The 25,762-nt window shown below is 36.1% G+C and overlaps 8 protein-coding genes across 8 annotated transcripts; 3 read left to right on the forward strand and 5 right to left on the reverse strand.

Moving 5' to 3' along the window:
* Positions 1 to 475: 475 nt before the first annotated feature.
* Positions 476 to 3,222, forward strand: atxn2 (ataxin-2; the record flags this gene model as incomplete). Its single annotated transcript, XM_004359578.1, has 2 exons — positions 476 to 1,285; positions 1,357 to 3,222. The coding sequence occupies 2 exons, from the start codon at positions 476 to 478 to the stop codon at positions 3,220 to 3,222; spliced, it is 2,676 nt and encodes an 891-aa protein (XP_004359635.1).
* A 76-nt stretch (positions 3,223 to 3,298) lies between these two features.
* Positions 3,299 to 5,515, reverse strand: fut3 (glycosyltransferase; the record flags this gene model as incomplete). Its single annotated transcript, XM_004359579.1, has 6 exons — positions 3,299 to 3,309; positions 3,438 to 3,952; positions 4,015 to 4,214; positions 4,295 to 4,562; positions 4,639 to 4,850; positions 4,913 to 5,515. 6 exons carry the CDS (start codon positions 5,513 to 5,515, stop codon positions 3,299 to 3,301), a joined length of 1,809 nt encoding a protein of 602 aa, XP_004359636.1.
* Positions 5,516 to 5,925: 410 nt separating this feature from the next.
* Positions 5,926 to 9,514, forward strand: irlD (putative protein serine/threonine kinase; the record flags this gene model as incomplete). Its single annotated transcript, XM_004359580.1, has 2 exons — positions 5,926 to 6,071; positions 6,181 to 9,514. 2 exons carry the CDS (start codon positions 5,926 to 5,928, stop codon positions 9,512 to 9,514), a joined length of 3,480 nt encoding a protein of 1,159 aa, XP_004359637.1.
* Positions 9,515 to 9,628: 114 nt separating this feature from the next.
* On the reverse strand, positions 9,629 to 12,891 carry DFA_01674 (uncharacterized protein; the record flags this gene model as incomplete). The annotated part of the gene is made up of 7 exons (XM_004359581.1): positions 9,629 to 10,355; positions 10,437 to 10,536; positions 10,563 to 10,582; positions 10,661 to 10,737; positions 10,876 to 10,935; positions 11,166 to 12,704; positions 12,799 to 12,891. The coding sequence occupies 7 exons, from the start codon at positions 12,889 to 12,891 to the stop codon at positions 9,629 to 9,631; spliced, it is 2,616 nt and encodes an 871-aa protein (XP_004359638.1).
* A 738-nt stretch (positions 12,892 to 13,629) lies between these two features.
* DFA_01675 (uridine kinase) lies at positions 13,630 to 16,640 on the reverse strand (the record flags this gene model as incomplete). Its single annotated transcript, XM_004359582.1, has 6 exons — positions 13,630 to 13,767; positions 13,829 to 14,166; positions 14,255 to 14,387; positions 14,515 to 14,601; positions 14,986 to 15,095; positions 15,221 to 16,640. The coding sequence occupies 6 exons, from the start codon at positions 16,638 to 16,640 to the stop codon at positions 13,630 to 13,632; spliced, it is 2,226 nt and encodes a 741-aa protein (XP_004359639.1).
* Positions 16,641 to 17,569: 929 nt separating this feature from the next.
* Positions 17,570 to 21,351, forward strand: DFA_01676 (uncharacterized protein; the record flags this gene model as incomplete). Its single annotated transcript, XM_004359583.1, has 5 exons — positions 17,570 to 17,799; positions 18,377 to 18,437; positions 18,586 to 18,635; positions 18,774 to 18,969; positions 19,036 to 21,351. The coding sequence occupies 5 exons, from the start codon at positions 17,570 to 17,572 to the stop codon at positions 21,349 to 21,351; spliced, it is 2,853 nt and encodes a 950-aa protein (XP_004359640.1).
* A 138-nt stretch (positions 21,352 to 21,489) lies between these two features.
* DFA_01677 (uncharacterized protein) lies at positions 21,490 to 23,836 on the reverse strand (the record flags this gene model as incomplete). Its single annotated transcript, XM_004359584.1, has 3 exons — positions 21,490 to 23,282; positions 23,567 to 23,621; positions 23,702 to 23,836. 3 exons carry the CDS (start codon positions 23,834 to 23,836, stop codon positions 21,490 to 21,492), a joined length of 1,983 nt encoding a protein of 660 aa, XP_004359641.1.
* Positions 23,837 to 24,377: 541 nt separating this feature from the next.
* DFA_01678 (uncharacterized protein) lies at positions 24,378 to 25,473 on the reverse strand (the record flags this gene model as incomplete). The annotated part of the gene is made up of 2 exons (XM_004359585.1): positions 24,378 to 25,053; positions 25,136 to 25,473. The coding sequence occupies 2 exons, from the start codon at positions 25,471 to 25,473 to the stop codon at positions 24,378 to 24,380; spliced, it is 1,014 nt and encodes a 337-aa protein (XP_004359642.1).
* Positions 25,474 to 25,762: the final 289 nt, after the last annotated feature.

Genomic DNA, 25,762 nt, shown 5'->3' on the forward strand with positions numbered 1-25,762 from the left:
TGTTTTTTTCTTTTTTTTTTTCTATGAAGTGCACCCTAAATTAAACAATTGCCGGGCAGCTCTCATTCATCATCATCAACAACACCGCATTATATAGATAGATATATCTGTATACTAGAGATTACTTGTTTGAGACAACGGTATTTTAAAGCGGGTAGAAAGTGTTAGTCATCTCATCGGCACAATAGTAGTAGAGTAGTAGAGTAGTAGAGTAATAGAGTAATAGTACACCACCCCCCCCCCCCCAACCTATACTATCACCATCATCATTACAGTATACTATCTATTTATATAACTAGTAGTAATAGTAACATTATTCATTGTACAAATAGTTAGTTAGTTAGTCAGGTCGTCGTCGTCGTCAATCAGCTGCAAAGGATTCTTCTTGGGTAGGAGTAGTAGTTAGTAGGAGATCAAAGTTAAAAGTTAGTTAGTTAGTTAGTTTACAACTACATACATACAACAAACAACAATCATGAGTCAAAAGGAAAAGGGAGGAAAGAAGCCATACGCTTCATTCAACAACAATAATAACAATAACAACAATAACAACAACAACGGAGGAAAGTTAAATAATAGTGGAGGTTATAATAATAAACAATCTTCTCCATCAAACAACAACAACAAGTCATCACCATCAAACACCAATAATATCAATAACAATAATAACAATAATAATAATAATGAAGATTTAGAAGTTAAAAAGATGAAGGATAGATCACTTTATATGGCACTTTGTTTGGTTGGTTATCAAGTATCGGTGACACTAAAGAATGGAGTAACCTATGAAGGTTTGCTTAGCTCTGCAACCACTACTAGTGGTGCTGGTTGGGGCATTGTCATCAAGATGGCCAGAAAGAAGGAAGTGCCACCACCAGCCATCATCACCACACCACCAACCCCGTTGATGGTCATTGAATCCAAGGATTTCCTCTGTCTTACTGCCACTGGCGTCGTATTTGATAATCTCTCCACCTACCAACAAGGTTCTGGTCGTGGCAGTGCATCCTTCCAAAGCGACACTGACATCAGCGGACATGATGGCGTCGTAAGAGAAAGAGAGCTCACTCCATGGATGTCGGATGGCAGCGAACACGAATCACTCGAAGCAAGTGCACTCAACAAACAAAACGCATCATGGGATCAATTCTCAACCAACGAGAAGCTCTTTGGTGTCACCTCTTCCTATGATGAAGATCTCTACACCACCAGTCTCGATCGTCAATCTGATAGTTATAGAAATAGATTAAGAGATGCCGAAAGAATTGCTCAAGAAATTGAAGGTGTATGTATAAATATAAACAAACCAAAATGGTATAGTAGAATTCTATTATTAACCTTTTTTTTATTCTATAGAAAACATCATCAAATTTACATATGCAAGAAGAAAGAGGACAAGTAAAGGGATCAGATTATGATGAAGAAGAGAGATACAGTAGTGTTGTTAGACAACCAGATGCAAAGGCTGGAGCTAAACAACAAGCAGGTGGAAACTTATCATCATCGGCTGGAGTATATGTACCTCCAAACAAGAGAAATCAACAAGTTCAACAACAGACACCACAGCAAACACAATCGGCACCAGTTACGCCACTTACCAAATCATCTTCATCTACTTCATTAAAGGATGAAAATAATACCAAACCTGCTGTTGCTACTGCTGGTGCTGCTGCTGCTGTTGGCACTTCTACCACGTCAACTACTACATCATCGACACCAACCAAGGACGAGAAATTGACTCAACAACAACAAATCTTTAAGGAATCGGAATCAAACTCTGCCAATTCTCTAAAGACATCTGGTAATGGTATCAATAGCGACAACTCACCAGTTACCAAACTCAGATTCCCAGTTAGAGAGAGAACCAATTCGATCGATCACAATGACCTTGTCTCTTCGCCGCGTGATGGTCAGTCTCCTCGTACACTTGCCAACTACACCAAGGTACGTGCTGCCATTGTATCGGAAAAGATGAGAAACTCTGAGCCACGCTCACCACTCTGCTCGCCATTGGTCTCTGATCCAGTCGGTCTCAGCGCACTCTCGCTCCACTCTTCCAAGCCTACATTTACCGAAAACACAATCAAGGAATTCAACGAGTTCAAGTTGATAAAGTCAGAGGTTGATCGTAAAGCACAGATGGAGCAACTCAAGAGCTTTAGTCGCGACTATAACATTAGCAGATCACGTCCATCGTCACCATTGATTGGACCAAATTCACCAAGACTTGCAAATATAACAGCATTATCACTTTCTCCAACCAATCTCGACAACAAGGATGACTCCAAGACTGAAGATGTCAAAAAGGAAGCTACAGCAGCAACAACAACCACAGCAACAACGACCACTGCAACCACTACAACCTCGAAATTAAAATTAAATCCAAATGCCAAGGCATTTACACCAGGTTCATTGAGTGCCAATGCACCCGTTTTTACACCAAAGGGGTTGACCCTCAAGCCAGCTGCCATACCAGCCTCTGCACCCCACGATTTCAGTGGCATGCCAGGCGGCGACATTGGAAGAAGCACCTCCAACAACACAGATTCGACCACACCCATCAACGAATTGTATTATGAATCAATGAAAAAGAGACAACAAAACCCAGAGAATCCAGAGTCAGTGTCTAGTTATTGGTCCGACGTGCCATCCTATCGACAACAGTACGGAGGTGGTGAAGACGAACAGTATGGTTCGCCAGCCGGTGGCTATTCCATGCGTCCACCCATCATTCCAATGGGTGTCGTCCCTATCCCACCATATTACCCATCGCCACCACCAATGGTTGCTCCACCACAAATTAAATCGATGAAAATGCCATACAATGGTCAACCAAGATCCTATCCACAACATCAGGGAGTTCCTGTTGCATCGAATCAACCCCTTGGCCCTCCTCCATATGCTGTTTTCCAACCACAATTCCCACCCCCATTTGCTGTTCCAGCCATGTACAATCCTCCACCACCACAACATGGAGTTCCAAAGAGATACTATCCTCACCAAAATTCCTATCAAATGCAACCACATATGATGATCCCACCACAAAATAACTCTCAGTCACCATCTCCTTCACACCAATCCCCACAAATTCCTTCCCCAACTTCTCCAACTCACAGCCGAATCATAACCTCTCAACCTGCTTTTATCCCTGCCGCATATCAAAATTATGGAGTACCTCCAAGATATCAAAACGATCCAAATCAAGGTTATCCACCAAATTAAAAATAAACTTTAAAAAAAAAAGCTAAATAATATTTACTAATTATTAAAACAAAGCAAATCAAATCGATAATAATAATTAATTCTTCTCTAATAATACAATAATAATATAGATAGAATAAGGGAATGACATAGAATAATTAGGAATTAATATCATTACTTTAATTTTAAGTTGTTTGGAATTGAAAAAGGAATTGCCATGGGTGCACCAAACTTGCTATAATCGCAACAACGTAGGTTGAGAGGACGATGAGTGATTTCGACAGTGTCGGCGAGTTGTGATTTGGCGCTGTAGTGGTTGATCGAGTAATCGGTTGGTCCATCGATATCGTTGAATGTAAGGTAGAGAATCAAATCCTTTTCATTGCCTCTTAGTTTTTTGTGCATTAAAATGCCTATTTCATCCTCGGTCAGTGCTCTCTTGTATATCGTTAGGTCGTCCATATGACCAGCCAACGCTGGTCTGTCACAGCCAACTGAAACAACCTTGAGATCGAGCCCACTTGGTTTGGGACCACCTCCGACTAGGTCCTCAACATCTGGCTTTCCATTCATATATATTATTGCCTTGGTCTCTGTTAAAACAAATCCTACATGAGTCCATTCCTTTTTTCGTAGTGGTCTTTCACTCGCAAAGCATTGACCATCGACACATAATCTAATAAATGTTTTCTTTAGTATCCTATATGTCTGAATTTCACATTTATAGTTGGTATCTCCAATTTCAATGATACTAAAATGAATGAAGGATTAGTAAACTAAAATATCAATCACCTTTTTTTTTTTATAACGTACTGTGATGTACCGAGATGAAAAGGTTCAATCCAAAATGATATGGTGAATCCATTATCACCTATTACGTGAGATTTTGATTCTTGATATAATCTCATACAAGTTCCATTCTTTAAACTGAGTGCTCTCATTGAATGTCTTACATGATTTGGTTCTCCATAATTTACTCGATATTGAACAATATTTCCTAATTTTAATTTATCCTAAAAGTAAGATTAAAAAACTGTTAGTTTATATATGTATTTATTAAGAATACAACGGGTGTATTGTTTTGTTTACATACCTCTTTTAAAAGTTTATCAACATGTTTACAAAGAGCACATTCACCTGTATAGAAAATACACCTTTCATATTTCTCGATCAAGTGTTGTGGCAAAGGTTTCTTTTTCCATGCAAAGTATTCTTGATAGGCTGTTTCATTATTGGTCAAATAATTTAAATAATCTGCCAATTGTTTGGGATTGGAGAATTTACTAGTGTCAACGATACTATTCTCTGGAATATATGAATAAATGTTTGGTGCTCCCATATAAACTGGTAATGCTCCACTCCTAAATTAAAATAATAATAAAATAATCAATTCAAAAATATTTTTTGGAAATATTATATTTGATTTGATTTACATACAATAAAGCAGTATATACCTTTTCAGATACATAGTCTGTTAGATTATTATTTTCAAATGTTAGAGCAAATTTATATCTTCCTAGGATTCTAACCTTGTTGATCATTGCTTTACCCAAGTCTGTCCAAATCGATTTTTGAGTCTCCTCTACAGGAATATCATAATTGTGTAAACATGATCCTACACTTTCAACCTTTGTATATTTCATCATTTCCTATACAACATAAAAGGTTAGTCTTGTTTGGATTATATGGTTCTTCTTCTTTTGAATCGTACCAATAAATAAATATTTCTAAATGAAGCACCACCAAGACAACAATTTTCAGCCATGAATACGGCAGCACTCCTTTTGACGTTGAACTCTTTTGGAGTGACATAAAAGTCATTGACCGATCCATTATATTGTTGTCCCCAACTACATGCAAATGTAGTGGGTACGTTACAACTACTCCTATAGGTCATGTTGATATCCATATGTTGAACGAATCTTTTTTCAGATGCTAATGGAAAGTACTCGTCGTGTTCAAAGCCAAAGTTGATCCACTTTTGGTGTGGCTCCTTTTGAGGAAATGGTGTGAGAGGGTCGTCAAAGTATTGTCTGACCCATCCTCCAATCTGTTGTGGTTCGAACAGTACTGCATCAGCATCTGCCAATCTTGCTCGGTCACCCAAATAGTAGCACTCTACCTCACACTCTTTCTTGGTTATATATTGTCCTACATAGTTTGGTAACGGGAATGGATGTATTCCGAAACCAGTCCACAACGCCTTTTCATTCCAATTCAATATGTATACTGATTCAACCACCTGATTGTTATATTCCAATAACACCAACAACAGTAGTGTAATAGCTACTATAATAGTTTGATTATGATGCATACTACTATCTAATAAATAAATAATCTTGTGTTCTATATATATTATCTCTTTCAAACAACAACTTTATAAAACAACAAGAAGAATAAAAGTTCTTCATCTTGCTATAGTGGTGGTGTGATTGATGAGGAGAAGGGGGTGATTGATGCCCCCAATCAACTTGGATGCATCTATAGTCAGGGTGTTAACAATAAAGACAACACACTGATTTAGGGTGCAATTAATTTCATTTATTTTTAATTTGTGTGCTTCTGAGTAAAATCGAAAGCGGGAGAAATTTGAACCAACCGTAATCCAAGCAACATTATCGTAATTAATTAGATATATATATATAAAGATAGATATTAGACATTATAGATTATGAGGAGAGGATAGAACTAATAGTTTAATATTCATCTTCATCTTCTTTAATCATGAATCAAATATCATATCCATTGTACGGATCAAATGGTCTTCGTACGTTTATTGATGCGATACCTGCATCAATAGAGAACCCAGAGAGTTGTTATAAACTCAGAGAATACAAAGCTTACTATAACCCAAAAACATCTGCTGCAGGGTATGTTTAGAATAATCAATAATCAATAATCAATACAAATTCAATAATCTAATATATATATTTATAAATCTATCTATCTATCTATCTCTTTCTCTCTACCTTTTTCAAGTATCATAGAATATACAGAGACTGAAGATCAAACTCAATTAGCTCAGAACATTAAATTGTATGGATGGTCGTTGGTTGAATTAAAGTGGATTATGACTCTTTTAGAGACACACTTTGCTAGTAAGCTCGTTCCACCTAAACGGGTGGTTGAAGCGATCATGGATGTTTTAGTGATGTTGTACGACGCTAAATATCTAGCTTTGGGTGGTAGCGAGTCACTACTAATGCAGATAGAGGCTAGATTAAATTTAATGGGTATCTTGATGAAATATATTCCACAAATGTTTAGAGATGCTAAATTTGAATTGGAGTTTATGACAAAGGGTGGCAACTTTGCAGACAGAGTTGCATTTGACCGTTATTTGTACTATCACAATACTCATATTGGAGACGCTTACAAAGATCTCGCACAATACCAATCGGTGTTGGGTGATGCAGAGCCACTATCATTCCCACGTGTGATAGATCTTGCCGTCATGCTCGGACACGATGAATACTATATGGACCCCAAAAACTTCTCATACGATGTGCAAGACGAGGGTGGTTTGATCTTGGCATGCACCTTTGCTGCCGACTTGGACACACTCAAGTACATCTATTCACAGAGAAAGCACGAATACATGTCGTCGACACTCGGCAACAAACGTGCTGAAAAGATGGCGGTCGAACGTAATCAAGCTCAGATTCTCAAGTTCCTCTACCAAAACTCGTTTGACTTGGGTGACTTTTACAATGGCGACGGTTTGTCGGATATTGACGCACAAATAACTGGATGGATTCTCGATGCCTTGGAAAAGGATCGTCCTGAGATCATCAAGGCCATCCTCCTCAGACACGCCGACATCTTCCAAACGCGGTTACTATATATCATGTCCGAGATGATTCAACACCCCAAGGCCATCAACCTTCTCACCACTTTTAGATCGATCGACAAGTCCATGGCCATCTTTCAAACGGGCAACAAGGAGATGGTCTCCTTTTTGTCGCTCAAGAACAACAAGTTGAAAGGCGAACCCCAGAAAAAGAATGAACCGAATCCCTTGGTGCCGTTGATATCGATCGCACCCAATCTCGAGGTGCTCCAATTCATCACCGAACATTACATGTCGCACGACCGTTTGAACGCTCGATTCTCTTTCAAGATTTGGAAGAGAATAGTTAAATCCCCACCACAAGCAGCCATCTCACTCGTGCAGGAATTCTCGACAGCAGAGATATTCATTTTGTTGGGCAGACACGACATGGCGCTCTATCTATTGAAAAATCACTTTTCTGCATTCCATTCAAACCAACTCTGTTCAATCATGCAGGAAAGCTCCAACAAAGGAATCTATCAAGAATATGTTAAAAAGTTAAAGGTTGAAGAGGCAGAGAGATTAAAAGCATTGGATTCACTATTACTCGAAGAGGACAAAAAAGCAAAACCTGCTGCAAAAAAGAAAAAGAAAAAACCTCAAACTCCAACACCTCAAACTCCTCCTCCTCCTCAAACACCTGCAACAACAACAACAACAAAAGATCAACCCAAAGATCAAGCCACAAAAAATCAACAACAACATGCACCTACCAAAGATCAACCAAAAGAACAACAACAGGCACAGGCAACAAAAGATCAACCCAAAGATCAATCTAAAGATCAAACCACAAAAAATCAACAACAACAAACACCTACTAAAGATCAGCCCAAAGATCAAACAACAAAAAATCAACCTCAAACTCCTCCTCCTCCTTCTCAACCAAAAGAACAGCCAAAACCTACACCTACAACACAACCACAAACTCCTCAAACTCCTCAACCAAAAGAACAGGCAAAACCAACACTTTCTCCAAATAATCCTTCATTGAGTCAACAAATAGAAAAACTATCAATATCAGAAAATAATAATCAACCAACTAAATCACCAAATAATCAAGCAGTAAACTCTTCACCAACGACCAAACAAATGAAAAAAGAACAAGAAAAGATACAAAAACAATTACAATTCCAACAATTACTTTTGAAATATAATATTGTTGAAAGTGAATTGGATAGTACTATTGGTAAAATGAAATATTGTAGAAAGGATAAATATATTATTGGAAGAGGTAGTAATGGAACAGTGGTGTACAAAGGTCTATGGAGTAATCAAATCCCAGTAGCCATCAAGAGAATGAACAAGGAATTCAACTTGATGGACAAGGTGGCCGAAGAAGTCGATTTGATGATAAAACTAACAAATGAGCAAGGGCTGCACATTGTTAGATACATTGATCGTGAAGAAAACGATGACTATATCTATTTGGCAGTATCATTGTGTGAATTGTCACTTCTAGATTGGTTTGAATTTGCAGATGAAAAGTTACCAGCTCATCTACGCGAACAAAGACATAGCATTGATAAAAAATCACTCATCTCTGATGTCATCCAAGGTGTTGCATTCTTGCACAAATACAACGTTGTACATAATGATCTCAACCCTAGAAACATTTTAGTCAATAATGGAAGACTCGTTATATCCGATATGGGTCTCTCCAAGATGATCACAGCCGTCGATTCTTTTTCACTGACACATTCACCAGCTGGGACGGGAGGGTATCACCCCGCCGAAGTCATTTTAAGAGACCAGAGAAAAACAAGTGCCGTCGACATCTTTTCGTTGGGTTGTATCATATGCTATCTTTTAAGTGATGGCAAAGACCATCCTTTTGGAAAGGACACGTGGGACAGAATGCCCCGTATCATGAAGGACATGCCCAACGCCGAAGAGGCACTTCCCAAGGGCACCAGTAACGAAGCCATCGATTTAATCACACGTTGCATTATCAAAGACCCGTCACTCAGACCCAATATCCAGCAAGTCATCCACCACCCATTCTTTTGGCCCCTCGACAAACAAATCAACTACATTAGTGCCGTCTATCAGTCGATGAAGGCCTCCACGCTGCCACCAACCACCTTTAACACGAGCATAGACCCACGAGGCAAAACATACTCACTTCTCACTGAATACCATGCACTCAAGCGATGGGATGCACTCATTGACAGCAACATCATGGAAGTGATCAGCGCCGGAGTCTCATCTCCCTACCACTATGAAAATGTCAAGGATTTATTTAGATGTATGAGAAATGCAATTGAACATCATCAAGAAATTAAATATCGTTTACAACAACAACCAAGTACCGACAAAAAGATAGAAGATGTATTTGCAAGTAGAGAATCATTATTCCAATACTTTGTAAAACAATTCCCAATGTTGATTGTATTCACTTATCATCGTTTACAATCACTCGATAATTATATTTCATCATCACCTATTTTACAACCTTACTATCCTCAACAACAAAATAAATAATAAATCATAAATAAATAAATCTCTGACAAAACTAAAACTATATCCTTATTTATTTATTTGTTTCTCTAACCAAAAGAAAGAATACTAGTAAGACTATGATGATATTAAGATAGATTAAAAGAATAAAATGAAAATAGTAATAATGGAAAGAAAAGTTGGAATTAATCTAAAACCAGATGATCCTTCAATAGTAAAGGTTGTGGATGCAAATGTTGTTGTGAAATTGTTTGGAACGTCAAGAGAAGACTGTTTGCTCGTATTGAGAGCTTGAGATAATGGTTTGGCTGGAACTGATGGACAGAGTTCCACACCAGAGTTTTCTTGAAAGTGTGGTTTGCAATTGGCATCGGCACAGTCACCTACACACTTGAAATGAGAGATGGTGTTTCCTTGACATGATGATTTGGTATATTTGAATACTTTAGAGTATCCACCTCTATTGTCAGCATGAACTGATACACCTGACCAAACACATGCACCCGATGGAAAAGACTCTACACGGACATTGGAACAATTCACTGGTGCATCGGATCCTCCAGTACTTGAAATATCATCAGTATCGGTACCACTACCACTATTGCTACCACCACTGCTACTGCTACCGCTACTATTGAAGGTATCATCATTATCAGAATCCAAAAACAATAATCTTGAACAATAACCTTGGATTTTGAATGGTGAGTAGATTGGCGACTCTACATAGTAAAAAGACATTTGATCACCATCTCCATTGAAACAAGTTGATACTCTGACATCTGGATTTTGTTTTGGAACTGGAAGTGAATCACAATCAGAAACTGATGTAAAATCATCTGATGAAATATTAAAACATTTTGATGAACTAAGAAGATTATAAATACAATTAAAATAAATATTAGTATATTCCTAAATAATGAATTAATAGTTTTAAATTTAACCATACCTTGACATTGAAACGGGATCACCTTTACAATTTGGACCCTTGAACAAAAGTGCCCTCATTTCATATGAGGAAACAAATAAACTGTGTCCAATAATAGCAACTAAAAGTAAAATAATAACTTTCAACATTTTCTCTTCTCAGTCAATCTATAAATATAATATATAATAAATATATGTATATGTATATGATATAATTATATAAATAATAACTACTTTTATATATACAATGAATGAATTAAACTAGTTGATGATGATTTAATATATTTATGAAAATAAAATAGTCTAACCCTATTTCCTGTTTTCTGAAAAAGGAAATTATAGTATTGGATTTTATGATATCTTGAATGGAACTTTGGACTTTTTATTATTGGTTGTCTTTTAGTTAAGAGGGAGGGGGTGCGAGCTTGTGGTGGGTAGGTAAGGTAGGTTAACCAATAAACATAGAGTTTGAAAGTTGAAAGTTGAAGGTTCCGTAAGCATACGGATGATGATGCGAATAACTAAAATTAAAAATATACAATCTGATGACACACACCCTTTGTCATCTTTGCACCAATCCTATATGCCTTTTGAACTATTCATTCATCCATTTCTATTTTGAAAAAAAAAAATAACTATTATTATTATTATTATTATTATTATTATATCTGTGTCTTGTGTATGTATGTACTAGTATTGTGTACATGGGTATTTAACAGTGATGGTGACAATGGCCTCCATTGCTTCTAACGTAATAGTATTGTTGTTGAGCTGCTAGTTGTTGTTGATAGGCCATTTGTTGTTGGTATGCTAATTGTTGTTGTTGTTGTTGTTGATAATAGTACATTTGTTGTTGTTGTAGAGTTTGTGGTTGTTGTGGTTGTTGTTGTTGTTGTTGTGGAAGGTAGTTTGGTGCACCGTATGGTTGTCCGGCTATTGGAGCAGCACCATATGGTTGGGCAACTGGTCCGACTGGAGCAATAGATGGTTGTGGTGGTGCAACATTGGCAGATGATGATGGAGTAACTGGTGTGATTGGAGTGGAAAAGGTTGGAACTGATGTTGGAATTGCAGCTGCGACTGGGACTGGAGCTGGAGCTGGAGCTGAAACAACTGGAGCTACTGCAACTGGAGATGGTACTGGAGCTGGAGCCGAAACAATTGGAACTGGTGGAGCAGATACAACTACTGGAGCTACTGAAATTGGAGCTGGAGCAGATACTAAAGGTTGAACAAGAGATGATGGTAAATTCCAATGTGAGGTTTTGGTGCTATGATCAACATAGTAAACCTTTCCAGTAGCATCAACTCTTTTCTCCCAACCAGCTGGTAATTGTTCAATTGGTTGTTGTTGTAGGACTGGTGGTGGTAATTGTTGTTGTGGTAATTGTTGTTGTGGTTGTTGTACTTGTGGAGTTATAGTTGTTGGTTTAACATCAGGAGTGATAGAAATATTTACAACACCATTTGAGAATAATGGTTGACCATCTTGAATGCCGACATCAGTGTAGACACCAGACACCATTTGACTGGTCAATGGAGCATTATGGAAATAAATGTCACCTTCCAAGACACCAACGACCATTTGTTGGAACATGATTGGTTCGATAAAGGAGACCTTTTGGTTATCGTTGAGTTGGGAGAGGTCGGTGATACACGATTGCACAGTGACAAAGGCTTGTCCGTAGGATGGATCGTTGTTGTTGTAGTTCTTGGCTTGACAGATACTGAATACGATTGGGTTGACCAAGAGGTTCTTGAGACTGGATTCGACGAGTACTTGGTCAATGTCTGACCATGTGAGGCCGGTTGATTTCTTGGACTTCCAAGATGGCTTTTTCAACTGTGACAAGTTGTTGGACTTGTGTTGACCGGGACGTGTTTCGTCGACATGGTAGAGCAAGAACTTTTCCGATTGCTGGTCCATTGGAGACAATGCGCCTTGGTAGAAGTTGGCAGTTAGATTCTTAAATGTCAAGAGGGTCTCGTTGATTTCAACCATCTCCAAGTCGTATTCGACTGTGCCGGTGGGCTTGCCCTGGTTACGGATGACGACAGAGTGGTGGACGGGTCCAGTGACAACCGTCTTAAAGTCGACAGCAAAGCCACCGACAAAGTTGTCCGACCCTACCAAGCAAGAGTCGTGTACCTCAACCTCGAGCTTTCTCTGAGTGTCTAAATGTAATTGTGTCTTTGTTTGAAAGAGGAAATTGCTTTCAAATTTATATGTTGGGTTATCTGTCTTTGCGATTGTCTCTGTCTTTACTTTTTTATTTTCTCCAAAGAAAAACTATATAGATTAACAAATTTAAAAAGATTGTGTGTGTTAATAAAGACTTTGTGTTTAAACATTTCCCTCCCTTCTAGATCTATTTTAAACTTACCTTGACATAAGGATCAAGTGGAGCATTTGATTCTTTCTTGAGGGTTAAATTAATTCCCTTTACGTTACTAATTTTAACAAAGTAGTTGACCATTTTATAAAGAAAGTATATAATAAATATGTAGAGTGGGGGTAGATATATTAGAGGTAATGTGTTAATAAATAAATACAACTTTGTTGTAATAATAATAAAGTGTTGATGACTAAACGTTGTGATGTTTATTTGAGGTCTCTCTCAATCTTTGCGAAATTTTTAATACGAAAAATAAAATTCAATGGGAGGAATCTCTTGAGCCTCCAAGAGTGATTGCAATAAAGATCAATCCCTTTTTTCTTTCTTTTAAGCACTAGGGTTTCTACGTGAGAATGCAAGGGGTGGCGGAGAAAAGTGATCGATTTTGTGATGATGTCACAACGCACAAAGATTAAAGGACATAAATTACTAATGTGTTTTATATTTATTTAATTTATGTTGGGGGTAGGATGTCGATTGATTGATTGGCATTGCTATCATATCAGATACTATTATATATCTAAAAATATTTGGTTCCAACAATATCAATTATTTAATAAACATGGAAAATTTTTGTTTTAGGTTCGATGATCATCATACTTTCCATGTTGTGGTTTGTCTTTCTGTTTGTTTTGTTTTGTTTTGTCTTTGTCTTTGTCTTTGTCTTTGTCTCTCTCTTTTTTTTGTTTTAATATTATTGATCAAAAAAAAAATAAATATATTGTTGTTTTTTTAAAAAGGGTATTATTGGTAGGTAGGTAGGGAAAAAGGAAATCTTCCTTTTGATGCAATTGATTGTATGGGGTAAGCGTGTGAGTTTTAGTGATTTCCAACACTATTTGGTTTCATATTGTTATCCTTGTCTTGGAGTTTTGAACGGATGTGTCTGACAATAAGATCGATAGCAACAACATTATCGGCTCCTCTTGGAATGATTACATCAGCATATTTTTTAGTCTAAAAATAACCTCGTGTTAGTCATCATGTGATTTTGCTTCTTGTTTCTTGTACAACATACTGGTAAAATGTATTCATCAAATGATGGTTTGACAAACTTTTCGTATTGGTACAAGACACCTTCCAAATTACGTCCTCTTTCGGCAATATCACGCAATACTCTTCTCGAGAGACGAGTGTCAGAGTCAGTGTCGACGAAAATCTTAATGTCCATTTGATCACGGATCTCTTGGGTGTAGAGTGACAGAATGCCCTCGAAAATAATGACATCAATGTCTGCGATTGGGGTAGTCTCTTCCAATCTATTGTGAGTCTTGAAACAATAGGTTGGAATGTTAAAGTGATTTCCACTCTTTAATTCCTTGATGGCACGAGTAGCATAATCCCAATCAAATGCAGCTATTTTTAGAACAGAAATAATAATATCATGTGAAATCGTTAGTATTCATAATAATCAAATCCTTCTTGACTTGTATCTGATAAATACATGGATGATCAAAGTTATAACTGGCAACAGTTGTCAATTCGTCGTGTGTTAATGGTCTGTAGAAAGAGTCCAAACAAATGACTGAAATACGCTTATTTTCAAGTCTCTTGATGATCTCTTCACAAACAGTAGTCTAAGTAAGGAGTAAAGAGTAAAGAGAGTATAGAGAGAAGAAGGAATAACGAAATGATGGGAGGAATGAGTATAAACCTATTTGCTGTTTGTTGTTGGTGCGTTGTTGTCATAGACTATCTATATACCTTTCCACTAGCAGTGCCACCAGCAATACAAATCATCAACATTTTCGAGTAGTAATAGGAAGAGGAGTAGAGTAGAAGATTAGAGTACTAGTACTAGTAGTTGAAAGTAAATATTAAACACAGAGAGAGAAAAGAAAAGAAACAAAAGAATGAAGAATGAAGAAGAAAACTGACTTGGGAAAGGTTGATCACTCACCAAACCCCCACCTCCTCCAAACTTATTTTTTTGCTCGTTTTCACCACTCTAGAGCAAAATTTAACACACGATTCGTCGTTCGGTAGACTGAGCTCATCATTCATTTTCCGAATCGAATGATCTTTCATGTCATAGATTGTTTAGAATCATCTGGTGGAGTCAATTTAGAAACTATTAAGTTGTTTCTTTTTCTTTTTGTTGGTCTTTTGTGGGTTTCTATTTCTATTCTCTTCTATTCATTCCAATAGAAGAAGTGTGGATATATGATTTATTACAATTCTATTATCCAATCTTTGGAATTGGATATTTGATGGGTTGGATATTATCTGGTTAGTTGGTTGGTTGATTATAATTATGATTATGATTAATTTAAAATAGGTGAATTCTGTATAGATTTACTTGTACGTGTAATATAAAGGCTATTGGTGGAAGAATTATTAAATAATTCATCGTCGTCAATAGAGTGGGTGGGGCTGCTGCTGCTGGTGTTGGTATCAATATTATTTATACTATCATTGTTATTAATCGATGATTGATTTGGCAATGGAGATGAATGTAAAAGTGGTGATTGATTTTGTGATTTTGGTGTAGCATTCTTTCTTTTTGGTGATTTGTTGTTATTATAATTATTATTGTTGTTGTTATTGCCAAGTCTATTTAAAATGTCCAAGCATATACCATTATTATTATTATTATTATTGTTATTTGATTCACAGTCAGATGCTTCGGTGTGGTCGATAGTCGAGTTGGAATCAAACACCTTTTGACGATACTTGATGATATTGTAGGCAAAGAAGCCGGCGAGGGTGAGACCCATCCCGACATAGTTGATGGCGACATACGAGGTGTGGAAGATGACCGACGAGATGACGATGAGTAGGATGATCTTGGCGTTTCCGACGATGGCATAGTAGAGCGCCGACGTGTACTTGATAATGTAAAAATGGGACAAGTTGTAAAAGAAGGCGGCAAAAGCGAGTGCGCCGACAATCAACCATGGCTTGAGTGGGTCGGGGTAGGGGTCGTGGATGAGACTGGGCAGTTCCTTGTACGCCCAAATTGGGATAATGACAAACACCGACGGCAGCGACGTGCATAGTACGATCGACAGCGTCGTCAGGTCTTTATCCTTTTGCAGCGATGAGATGAGGATACTCTGCAGCACTGCAAAGATCGTCGACGCCAAACTATAAAAGAATCCCCATTTGTCAAACGACGGGTTCTTGACAACAGACAACGCGGCACCAATGATAATGATGACCGTGCACACAATCGACGTGGCATCGAACCTCACACCCTCAATGAGGATCTGAAAGAATATAATGAATGCCGGTGCCGTCGCCTTGATGATTTGGTTGAGTGAGATGGGGATCGAAATGATACTAATGTTTTCGAGTACATAGGTCAGCGCTTGAAACGTCGAGCACAGCAGAATCATCTTCCACCGACGCTTGAGTGCCGCCTTTGGAAACGTACTCATCTTGAATCCAAACACGCATATGCAACTACCAACAAACGTGACAAAGGTGCCTGTCAAAATGACAAACACAGGGTTCATGAATCCAATCGTAAAGAGATACTTGTTGGCAAATGACAAGGAAAGGTTGAGACTGACAAATATCACAATCCATATACCCGCCGCCAAGTTTCGTTTCCATGGTGGCCATTCATCCGACTTTGTTATGAATTTGTTGGTCTTGTCATCACATCCATTCTCTAATCGTTCGTATTCCTTATTACCATCTTTCTTTTTTCCTTTTCCACCACCACCACCACCATTCTTTTCTAAATCTACTTGTTGTTTTCCATCGTCGTAGTCATCTTCATCCAACAATGAATTATTTTGTTCAGAAAATACTATAGTTGTCTCTGCTGTTGTCGTGTTGTTGTCGTCGTTGTTTTGCTCATCGTCTCGATGATCTCTGCTCATTCTACTGTTTGGTGGTTAATGATTGCAGGGGTAGATGGATATATCTTTTCAGTTATCGCGCTATGATTGTATTGTATTGTAGATGACTGCAGTCGTCGTGTTAACAGTTAAAGTTGGATAAAGTAAGAGAATAGTATATAAATGTATTATGTGCAAGTTGTTGTTGTTGTTGTTGTTGGTAAAGTGAATGGTGTTAACTATAAGTCATGACTCTGTTCTATCTATCTATCCTATTTATTGTTTGTTGTATGTATTATTATTATTATTATTGAACTGTACGAATATGTTTTTGAAAAGGTTATTTGATAATAAATTACACTACCCGCTTGTTCTTCTTCCCAACATTGTAAAAAAATAAAAATAAAAATAAAAAGTATTGAAAAATCTCGAGCTTTTGTCCAGGCTATTTGGAGGGTGTTTGAAGAGATCTCTCTTCACTTCAACACATAAGCAGTTCATCTTTTGTTTAGCGTAGCATATGTATACATACTATATTGCAGATATATATTTGTAGCATCCAATTGAACGAGGATGTAGACCTCCTAGTTTGCGTCCGATTCTCTTCTACTCAAGAAAGTTTGACCAAGCACAACGAAATTACAGCACGAAAGATCGAGAACTACTTGCCGTCATACATGCCTTGGAGAAGTACGACTACTATCTCAAGCTGGCCCCGCTCACGATTTTGTTCTTTTCTATGGTATTCTTTGCACATGTGACACATTTCTTTGTATATTTCTTGATAGAGTCAACAAAAGAAGGGCCCTTCTTTTGAACTTTATACGCAAAGAGATTAAATCAACTTACAAATTAGAGCATGCAATGTTGAAGGTATTAAACCTCTCCGTCCCATTGTAGACTCCCCCACCCGTTGGGGATCTACCTTCGATATGTTGGTACGTGCCACCCACCTCAAGCCAGCCATGAAGATGGTCTGCTCTTCAGATCCTCTTCTAAAGGAATACTGGATCGATGATGAAGACGAATGGGAAGAGTTGGATTCAATTATCAAGGTGTTGAGAGCGTTCAAAGTATCTTCAGAAACCATGTCCCAAATTGGTTCTGGAAGCTCTATTGCCAACATAATCCCTCTACAATGTCCTACTGGACCAACTCGAGGACGCAAAGGAAAACTCAATCACCGAGGTTGTAAATTTAGGTATGTATTCACGTGTTTATATTTATATATATATATACTTTAATTTATATATAGTTACTAATTCTTTCTTTTTTATTTACTTTTTATTCATTCATTCACCAATTCATTTCCCTTTCATTCATTTATTCATTTATTCACCAATGAACTACTGCTACCACTCATTATTATATATTATAACCTTGTAACAAATGCATCGATGACATTAACTTAGATCAAAAAAATATGAATCTTTTGAATATATAATACCTGTGATTTTAGAGGAGAGGAGATATTTTAGCAATTGTTATTCTTTTTACAACTATAGAGTGTTGATTTTGATGAATAACAAAAAAATATGAAATGATTGTCCTAATATCGATTTTAGGATAATCCGGAAATATCCAGGTCGTTTAATCGGTCATTACTTTCTAATTACCATTATTTTAAATATACTCAATTTCTTTCATTCTATAGAAGATTGGGATCATAATATTAATATAGGTAAATCCAAGTTGTAAAATCTGGTTATTTCAGATTTGGATAATAGGTCTATTTGCCTGTCAAGTAGTAGTACTATATCTGAATCTGAAATAATTAGATGTCAAATGTATTTCCAAAGTCCATATGACATTAGTGTCAGACTATTATGGCAAATAAATGTATGTATCTATCTATCTATCTATCTATCTGTCTGTCTATCTATCTATCACACAGAGTATGGTTGGTTTCCCAACAAATAAATAAATAAATAAATAAATAAATTACAAAGTTGAATCTATCAAATATCCTATATTTATTTATTTTTAGATTGAATACTTTTTCATTCTCATTCTCATTGTAGACAAACATACATATTTGTATATATATATATTTATATTGTTAATAATAATAATGAATATTGAAGTCATTCATAGGTACTATTATGATAGATAGATAGATAGGAAGATTGTGACGACAAGGACGATGGATATTCGATACTTTCGATTCATTCTAAGGAATATATATGTTGCAAAGATTGTATGGAGATATGCAAAGCAGATAACAAGACACATTATAGCAAATCATCATCTATATCGCGATAGTAAAACACCTGCTCTCATCAAAAAGTACAATCATCCTTCGATAACATTAGAATGGATGTTAAAGAATGGGTTCAGTGGTCTACTTGCTGACAAGGTTTATTTGGGTCAAGTATGTATAATAGATATATAGATAGATACATAGTATAGTAAAACTAACATATTTGTACCTTCTTAGTATATAACAATTGAGAGTATGAACTGGATTCAATATGCAACATTGGAGAACACAAAATCAATCCCAGTCACCTTGTTGGCCGACTGGATGCATCGAACCATTCAATTCAATAACTTACCAATCAATCATATGATAAGAGTGGTTTCACAAACCAAGAATCCTCTTCTTATCCTTATTATAATGGATAAATATTTACAAATTACATCTTCTTCTTTAATGTCAGCTGATAAAAAGACACAAGAACTTGATGATAATAATAATAATAATAATAATAATAATGTTGGACAAGAAGATAAACAAAAGAATCCATATCCTCTGACAATAGATACAATTGCCAAATTATATCATTGTAGTTATAAGAGTGGTAATAGAGAGTTGTTAAATAGAGTAGTAGATTTTATCGATAAGGCATTTGAAACGAGGATCGAGTCAAGTGCAATCAACTTTATCCTTACCACTAAATACTACTACTTTATTCACTATGCACGTCGAGTATACCCGGACCTCATCAAGAGCCATCCATTGCGGTATATCCCATTACACTATAAAAAACAATTGGTTGAATGTCTAATGTCAGACTATGACATGATAACCATCTCTGTACAAACCTTTGAAAACTTTATCAACAACATTCCTCTTGTCAACTATTATCCAAGAGGTAATTCAAAATACTCTCATCTAATCGATTTAATTCAATATATTTGGATTAAAATTAGTCATAATGTAAATAATAATCAAAATAATAATAATAATAATAATTGTAATAATAATTGTAATAATAATGTAAAAAAAGTAAATTGTAATAATAATCAAAATAATAATCAATATAATAATAATAATAATATAATAATGATGTTTGAAAAAATAGATATATTTGTTGAACAATTGTTTACAGATTTGGATAGTAGTAAATGGAAAGGTAAAATCATTAGTACAACCTACTCTATAAACTATTGTACTGTCAATGATTTAAAGACGATTATAAGACTCATTTGCACACTCAACTATATCAACCAACAATTCAATATTGGCAATTTATCATTTGTGCGATTCTCCTGTCACAACCTACTATCAATCTTTGATTTACCAAACTCTGTATTTCAATATATCATGGCACTTTCCAAGACTATTGATGTCCCCCGTCACCAACTTTTAAATGGAGCACTTAAATCAAACAATATTGATAATATAGAAATTCTATTAAAGCAACAAATGAACAATAACAATAATACTAATAACAACAATAATAATAATAACAATAATAATAATAATATTAATAATAATACAAAGGAAATATCATGGAAAGCAAATACTAGACAAGTACATGAATATCTTTGGACAAATACACAGTTGGGTGCAAATGAAGGATTGACAAAGAGCCGATACGATGACATACAAGTGGCCATTAAAAATGTTGATCATCTCTATTTGGACTATTTACTCGATCTCTTTCGCAGCCAGCTCGAGGTATCTCAGCTCATCCCCATCATAGAGTCGGCAGGGTTGGTCGACCAAAATATGGCACTTAAGATCTTTCACAAGTTTGTGTCGACTGTCCACCCGGTCTTTGTCAATACCAAGTGCACTATGGCCGGTAGCTTGGGCTGCCAGTTTGTAGTGCGCACCTTTTCCTCACACCTGTCAATCTATTTTAAAGATGACACTGAAATCCACCCCAACTCTGCCATGTGTATCGTCACCACGGCCATGGTTATGGGCGAAACCAACATGCTCAAATACTTTTCAAACAAAGTAAATATGGTACTTGACATGTCAGAGGCATTGTGTCATACAGATACTTGGAGGTATCTCGTGACTGACCACTTGACCAAACTTCGTGTTGGCAAATTTACAAAAAACTATCCTCTGAAACCAGAGTTTAGAAAACGGATCATTGAAAAGGGCAACCTGTCCATGTTTAGAGAAATGCTAAAGGACAGTAGGATCGACGAGAATCAAAGTTTTTTCATGCCAATTGTTAAAGAAATGGTTTTGGTTGCACTAGAATATAACAAGCTTAAAATACTTGAATATATTCACTACAATGTTGTAAAGTTGGATTATAGTAATATCAATCCAAATTCCATCAAACCTACAATCCGAGCAAATCAATTAAAATCAATTAAATATCTTGTTACTTGTGAAACTAATAACAACAAAACAACAACTAAAAAGAAAACAATGACATCAAACGATCAACCAAAACCAGTATCATTAAAACTACAAACAAAATTAATGGAAATAACAAAAGAAATTGGTCAAATTCCAATTTATAATTATTTATTTAATCTAAATCAAATAAATCAAATCAAATAAATCATGTATAATGGAGTTGGTTGTTTAAAATTACGTTGTTGTTATTATACAATCCTCGTAAAGTCTTTTTTTCTTTTTTTTAATATTTATTTTGTTGTTCTATATTGTTATTGTTGATGTTGTTGGATTTCCATGGATTCAAGATATACTTTTGTTACTATTGTGAAATAATTGATAATCTTTTAAAGTTCCCTTTAAAGAACGTAATTCTTCTTCTAATCTTTGATATTCAGTCTTTAATCTTTCTACCTTTTCTCCTCTCTTTTCATATTCCAATTGAATCTCTTCAATTAGTTTTTCTTTTTCTTCTGGGTCTCTACACCCTTCCAATCTTGTTTTCAACTTGTTAAATATATCGATATCCTTTGTAATGACTCTATGTATCTCTTCGTATTGATGATATTTCTTTTGTGAGACTTGTAATAAATTACGATAGTCTTGATCATCTTTAATTTCGAATGGTTTCATTTGATTGGTATTATCATATACAACTTGATATTGACTATTACTACTACTACTGCTACTACTACTACTACTACTACTTGTACCAGTGGTAGAACTACTAGTAGTATTACTACTTTTTGGTTTTTGATTATTTGTTTTAATAGTTTGACTATTATGTCCACCATTAATCTGTTGTTGTTGTTGTGGTTGTTGTGGTTCATTTTTGTTAATCTTGGGTTGTTCGTTTTTAGGTACATTTGTTGATTGTTGGGTTTTTGATGATTTGTTAGTATTGAATGATGTTGATGATGATGAAGGTTGTGGTGCTGATGGTTTATATGGGGCTGGTGGTGGAGTGTTTTGAGGGAGAGATATCGTTTGTGGTGCTTGTTTCTTTATATGAGAATGCCGTGACATGTTTGGATCGTTGATATTGTTTGGATCTCTTGGTGAAATGGGTGGAGACGATGAAAAAGATACTGGCGATGTCGATCTTCCACCACCACCACCTCTGCTGTTGGTTGCTTTGTTTGTAATAGGAGATAAATAATTGTTGTTGACTGGTAAGTTGTTGATTTTGTTATTTGGTGGTGGTTTGTTTACCGGTAGTGACAAGGAAGGTGAATTTCGTGTTGGTGATAATGATGAAGGGGTGGTTGATGTTGGACTCTTTTTACCAGATATTGATGACGATCCATATGGGATTGGTGTATTGACCGGTAAATCAATTGATTTCCTGTTATTATTATTATTATTGAAACTTGATCTTCTTGGTGGAGGTGAAACTTTTGTTGATTGTGAACTGTTGTTCCCAGGAGTTGGTATCGATGTAAAACCACCACTATTGTTGTGAGAAGAGGTATGTGACATTCTACCACTACTAGTATCCATTTTATAATCCAATGAAGTATCCATTCTATCGTTTCCACTACTATTATTGTTGTTGTTATTGTTGTTATTGTTATTGTTGTTATTTGAATGAGAATTCCCAAATGAAGGAATAGAGGGAACAGGTGGTGAAATGACCATCGTTGGCACTAGTTTGTTTGACTTTTGAGCATTGGTGACATTTGAAAACTCGGGTAATAGTGGTGCTCCACCCATTGATGATGATGATGATCCATATGAAGGTGGTTGTTTGAGACTGGTCGTTGATGTTGAAGATGACGATGATGAAGACGAAGAGTTGGAGTTGGGTGAATGTGTTCTTCTATTGTTGGTCGGTGACAATCCTCCAAGCGACGATGAAGAAGGGCTTGGTGTATCGGGTGATAGACTGTTGTTGTTGTTGTTGTTGATTGGTATTGGTGGTACCAACGTCGACGATGATGACACGGGAGAAGGTTGTGAAATATAGGGTGGGATGGAAGAAGATGTTACAGTCTTTGCCGTCGTATACGCAACACCTGCTTTTGGTTGACGTCGAGTCTGCAATGAAGATGAAGTGGTAGTAGTACTACTTGTCTTTGTTTTAACTACACCTCGAGCTAAACAAAAAAGAAAAAGAATAGTTTGTTAGCATGTTCTCTTCTTTCTCTCTTCTCTTCTTTCCCTCTTCTTTCTCTCTTACATTGTGATTTGTTTTTGTTATCAAATTCAATGACTTTACTAGTTCTGCTCCCCTTGTTAATCTTTTCGTGTGCAATTGTGTTTGATTTGTATCTCTTTCTATCATTGTCGGTCAGTTCTGACAACACGAGGATCTTCTTGCGAATGTGTCCAACCTCTTGGTACTGATCGTCCTGCTGACAAAGACACTCCATCAAATTACTCGCTTCGTTGGTTGCACTGACTTGACGTTCTTCATCATCTATGATTATCTTTAACTATATTGATAACAAATGTTAGTTAGTTGTCCCATCTACCATTGACATCAATGTCGCATCATCATCATCATCATTCTTACATTGTTATCATTATTGCTAAATTGAATCTGCATTGCAGAACCACCGTTGGTGAGTCTATCCAACATGTCAGCCGTCAATTTGATTGACATGACATACTTTGGATCGCTCCTTGGTACGATTATTCCACTCTCCATTCTTCTTCTTCCTCTCTCTATTTATAAATAAATAAAGATAGATAGTTACAAAACTACCCTTTTCAAACTTGATGATTTCTATTCTATATGTTATGTGTATGAGATGAGTAATGAATGAATGTATGATGTACAAGTTGTAGTAGACAAAGACAGATAGATGGATGATAGAATGCTAACTCTGAGTCGAGATACTTGTTGAAGAATCTTTACTGATCAATTTTGATAATGGCCTTTCTTCTTGAGTTTTTTTCAATAATTAAAATAAACCAACTTCACCAAATTTAATAAAATAATAAAATAAATAAATATGCGAGTAATAGTTGTAGTATCGTCAACCATCAGTTCAGTTCAGTATTCTTCTTTTATTATTATATTTTTATGAAAACAAATATATTTAAGTGTGTGTTTATCTTTTCTGTGTGTGTTTAAAATTATTTATTTCTAAATAGGTTTATATTATATTATATTATATTATATGTATGTATTGTTATTATTATTATTATTATTAACTTTGAAATATAACTACTACATTTAAAAAGTATTAATCACTTCTTTCAGAATGATTTGATACTTGAGTTTCAATATCATCGATTGGTGGAACAAACTTGCCAGATGAAAGGTCCTTGGCCAACTCTTTCTTTTGAGAGTAAGAGTAGTCAGTAGCTTCGATTTGGAGATGGTTGGCAATACGTGTTTGAACACGTTTGGCAAACTCGGCATCAGTCTCGTTTTGTGCAATAAACATGTGTGACAAAAAGGTCAATTCGAAACGGTGGAATGGAACGAGGAACCAAAATGCAAAGTTCTTCATCCAAGACGACCCGAGATAGTCAGTGTTGACGGGCCATGGGTTGTTCATGCGCATGGCGACGGGGATGATACCGTGGCCGAGTCCAAAGACAAACTTGTTGAACATCATGATACCCTTGGAGCCGTTGGTCAAACCACCCTCTGGGTAGATGAGCAATGGCATCTTGGTCTTGTTCAAGCCGTCCAAGACGTCAGTACGGGCCTTTTCTTTGTTGGCTGGGTCAACGAAAATAGTGTCCATCTTTTTATACAATTTGCCAACAATTGGGACCTTGCTGATATGTGCAGCAACAAGTGTGTGGAAATAAGGGATGATTGTCATCACTGGGTATGGATCGAAATCACTCATATGGTTAATAACAATCACTCTACCTGATTTTGGATCTCCAACACGTGGAAGATTTTCTCTGGAAAAAAGCAAACAATATTAGAATGAGATGATTCCAGAAATATATATAGAGACTGTCTGGCTATATTTTATCTACTTACAATCCATTATATTTAATTCTGAAACCCATTAAAACCAACAAGACATGCTTTAGTAAAAAGGATAATGATTTTGGTACAAGGAGCAATAAGAGGTAGGTAAGGATGGTCAAAAATACACGGATTGGCCAGAGTCCAACACCGACTGGCAACCACAGAGCAAACAACAAATGTTTGTAGGTATATGGCTTATGAACACGGGCATAGTTGAATAATTTATATAAGGGTAAGGCTGGTTTCTTTGGTATTTGTATATCTGCGCCATCAATCTCTATACTATTATCATCACCACCACTATTTTGTTCATCATTATTATTATTATTATTAAATCTAGATGCCATTTTTATATATATTTATCTATTTATATAAATAGTGTTGTGGAATAGGAAGAATTAATGATTAGATTATTATTATTATTTGTACAATGACACTCTTTTTATAAAAAGGTGATGTATTGAAATGAATGAAAAGGAAATCAAGAGATGAAGAGACAACACCCATTTAAAAAGAGAAAGAGGGATAGGTTTGAGCTGAGAACCAAGAAAACTCGTTGTGGTTTTGTTGTTGATGAAAACAAAAGTATCGGCAATTATAAGTGATCACTTCTTCTTACTCTACCCCCTTTTCTAA

This window comes from Cavenderia fasciculata, assembly GCF_000203815.1.
Source record: "Cavenderia fasciculata unplaced genomic scaffold Scf_Dfasci-F-a-25c12.r2-5, whole genome shotgun sequence".
In the NCBI taxonomy this organism is placed as follows: Eukaryota; Evosea; class Eumycetozoa; order Acytosteliales; family Cavenderiaceae; genus Cavenderia; species Cavenderia fasciculata.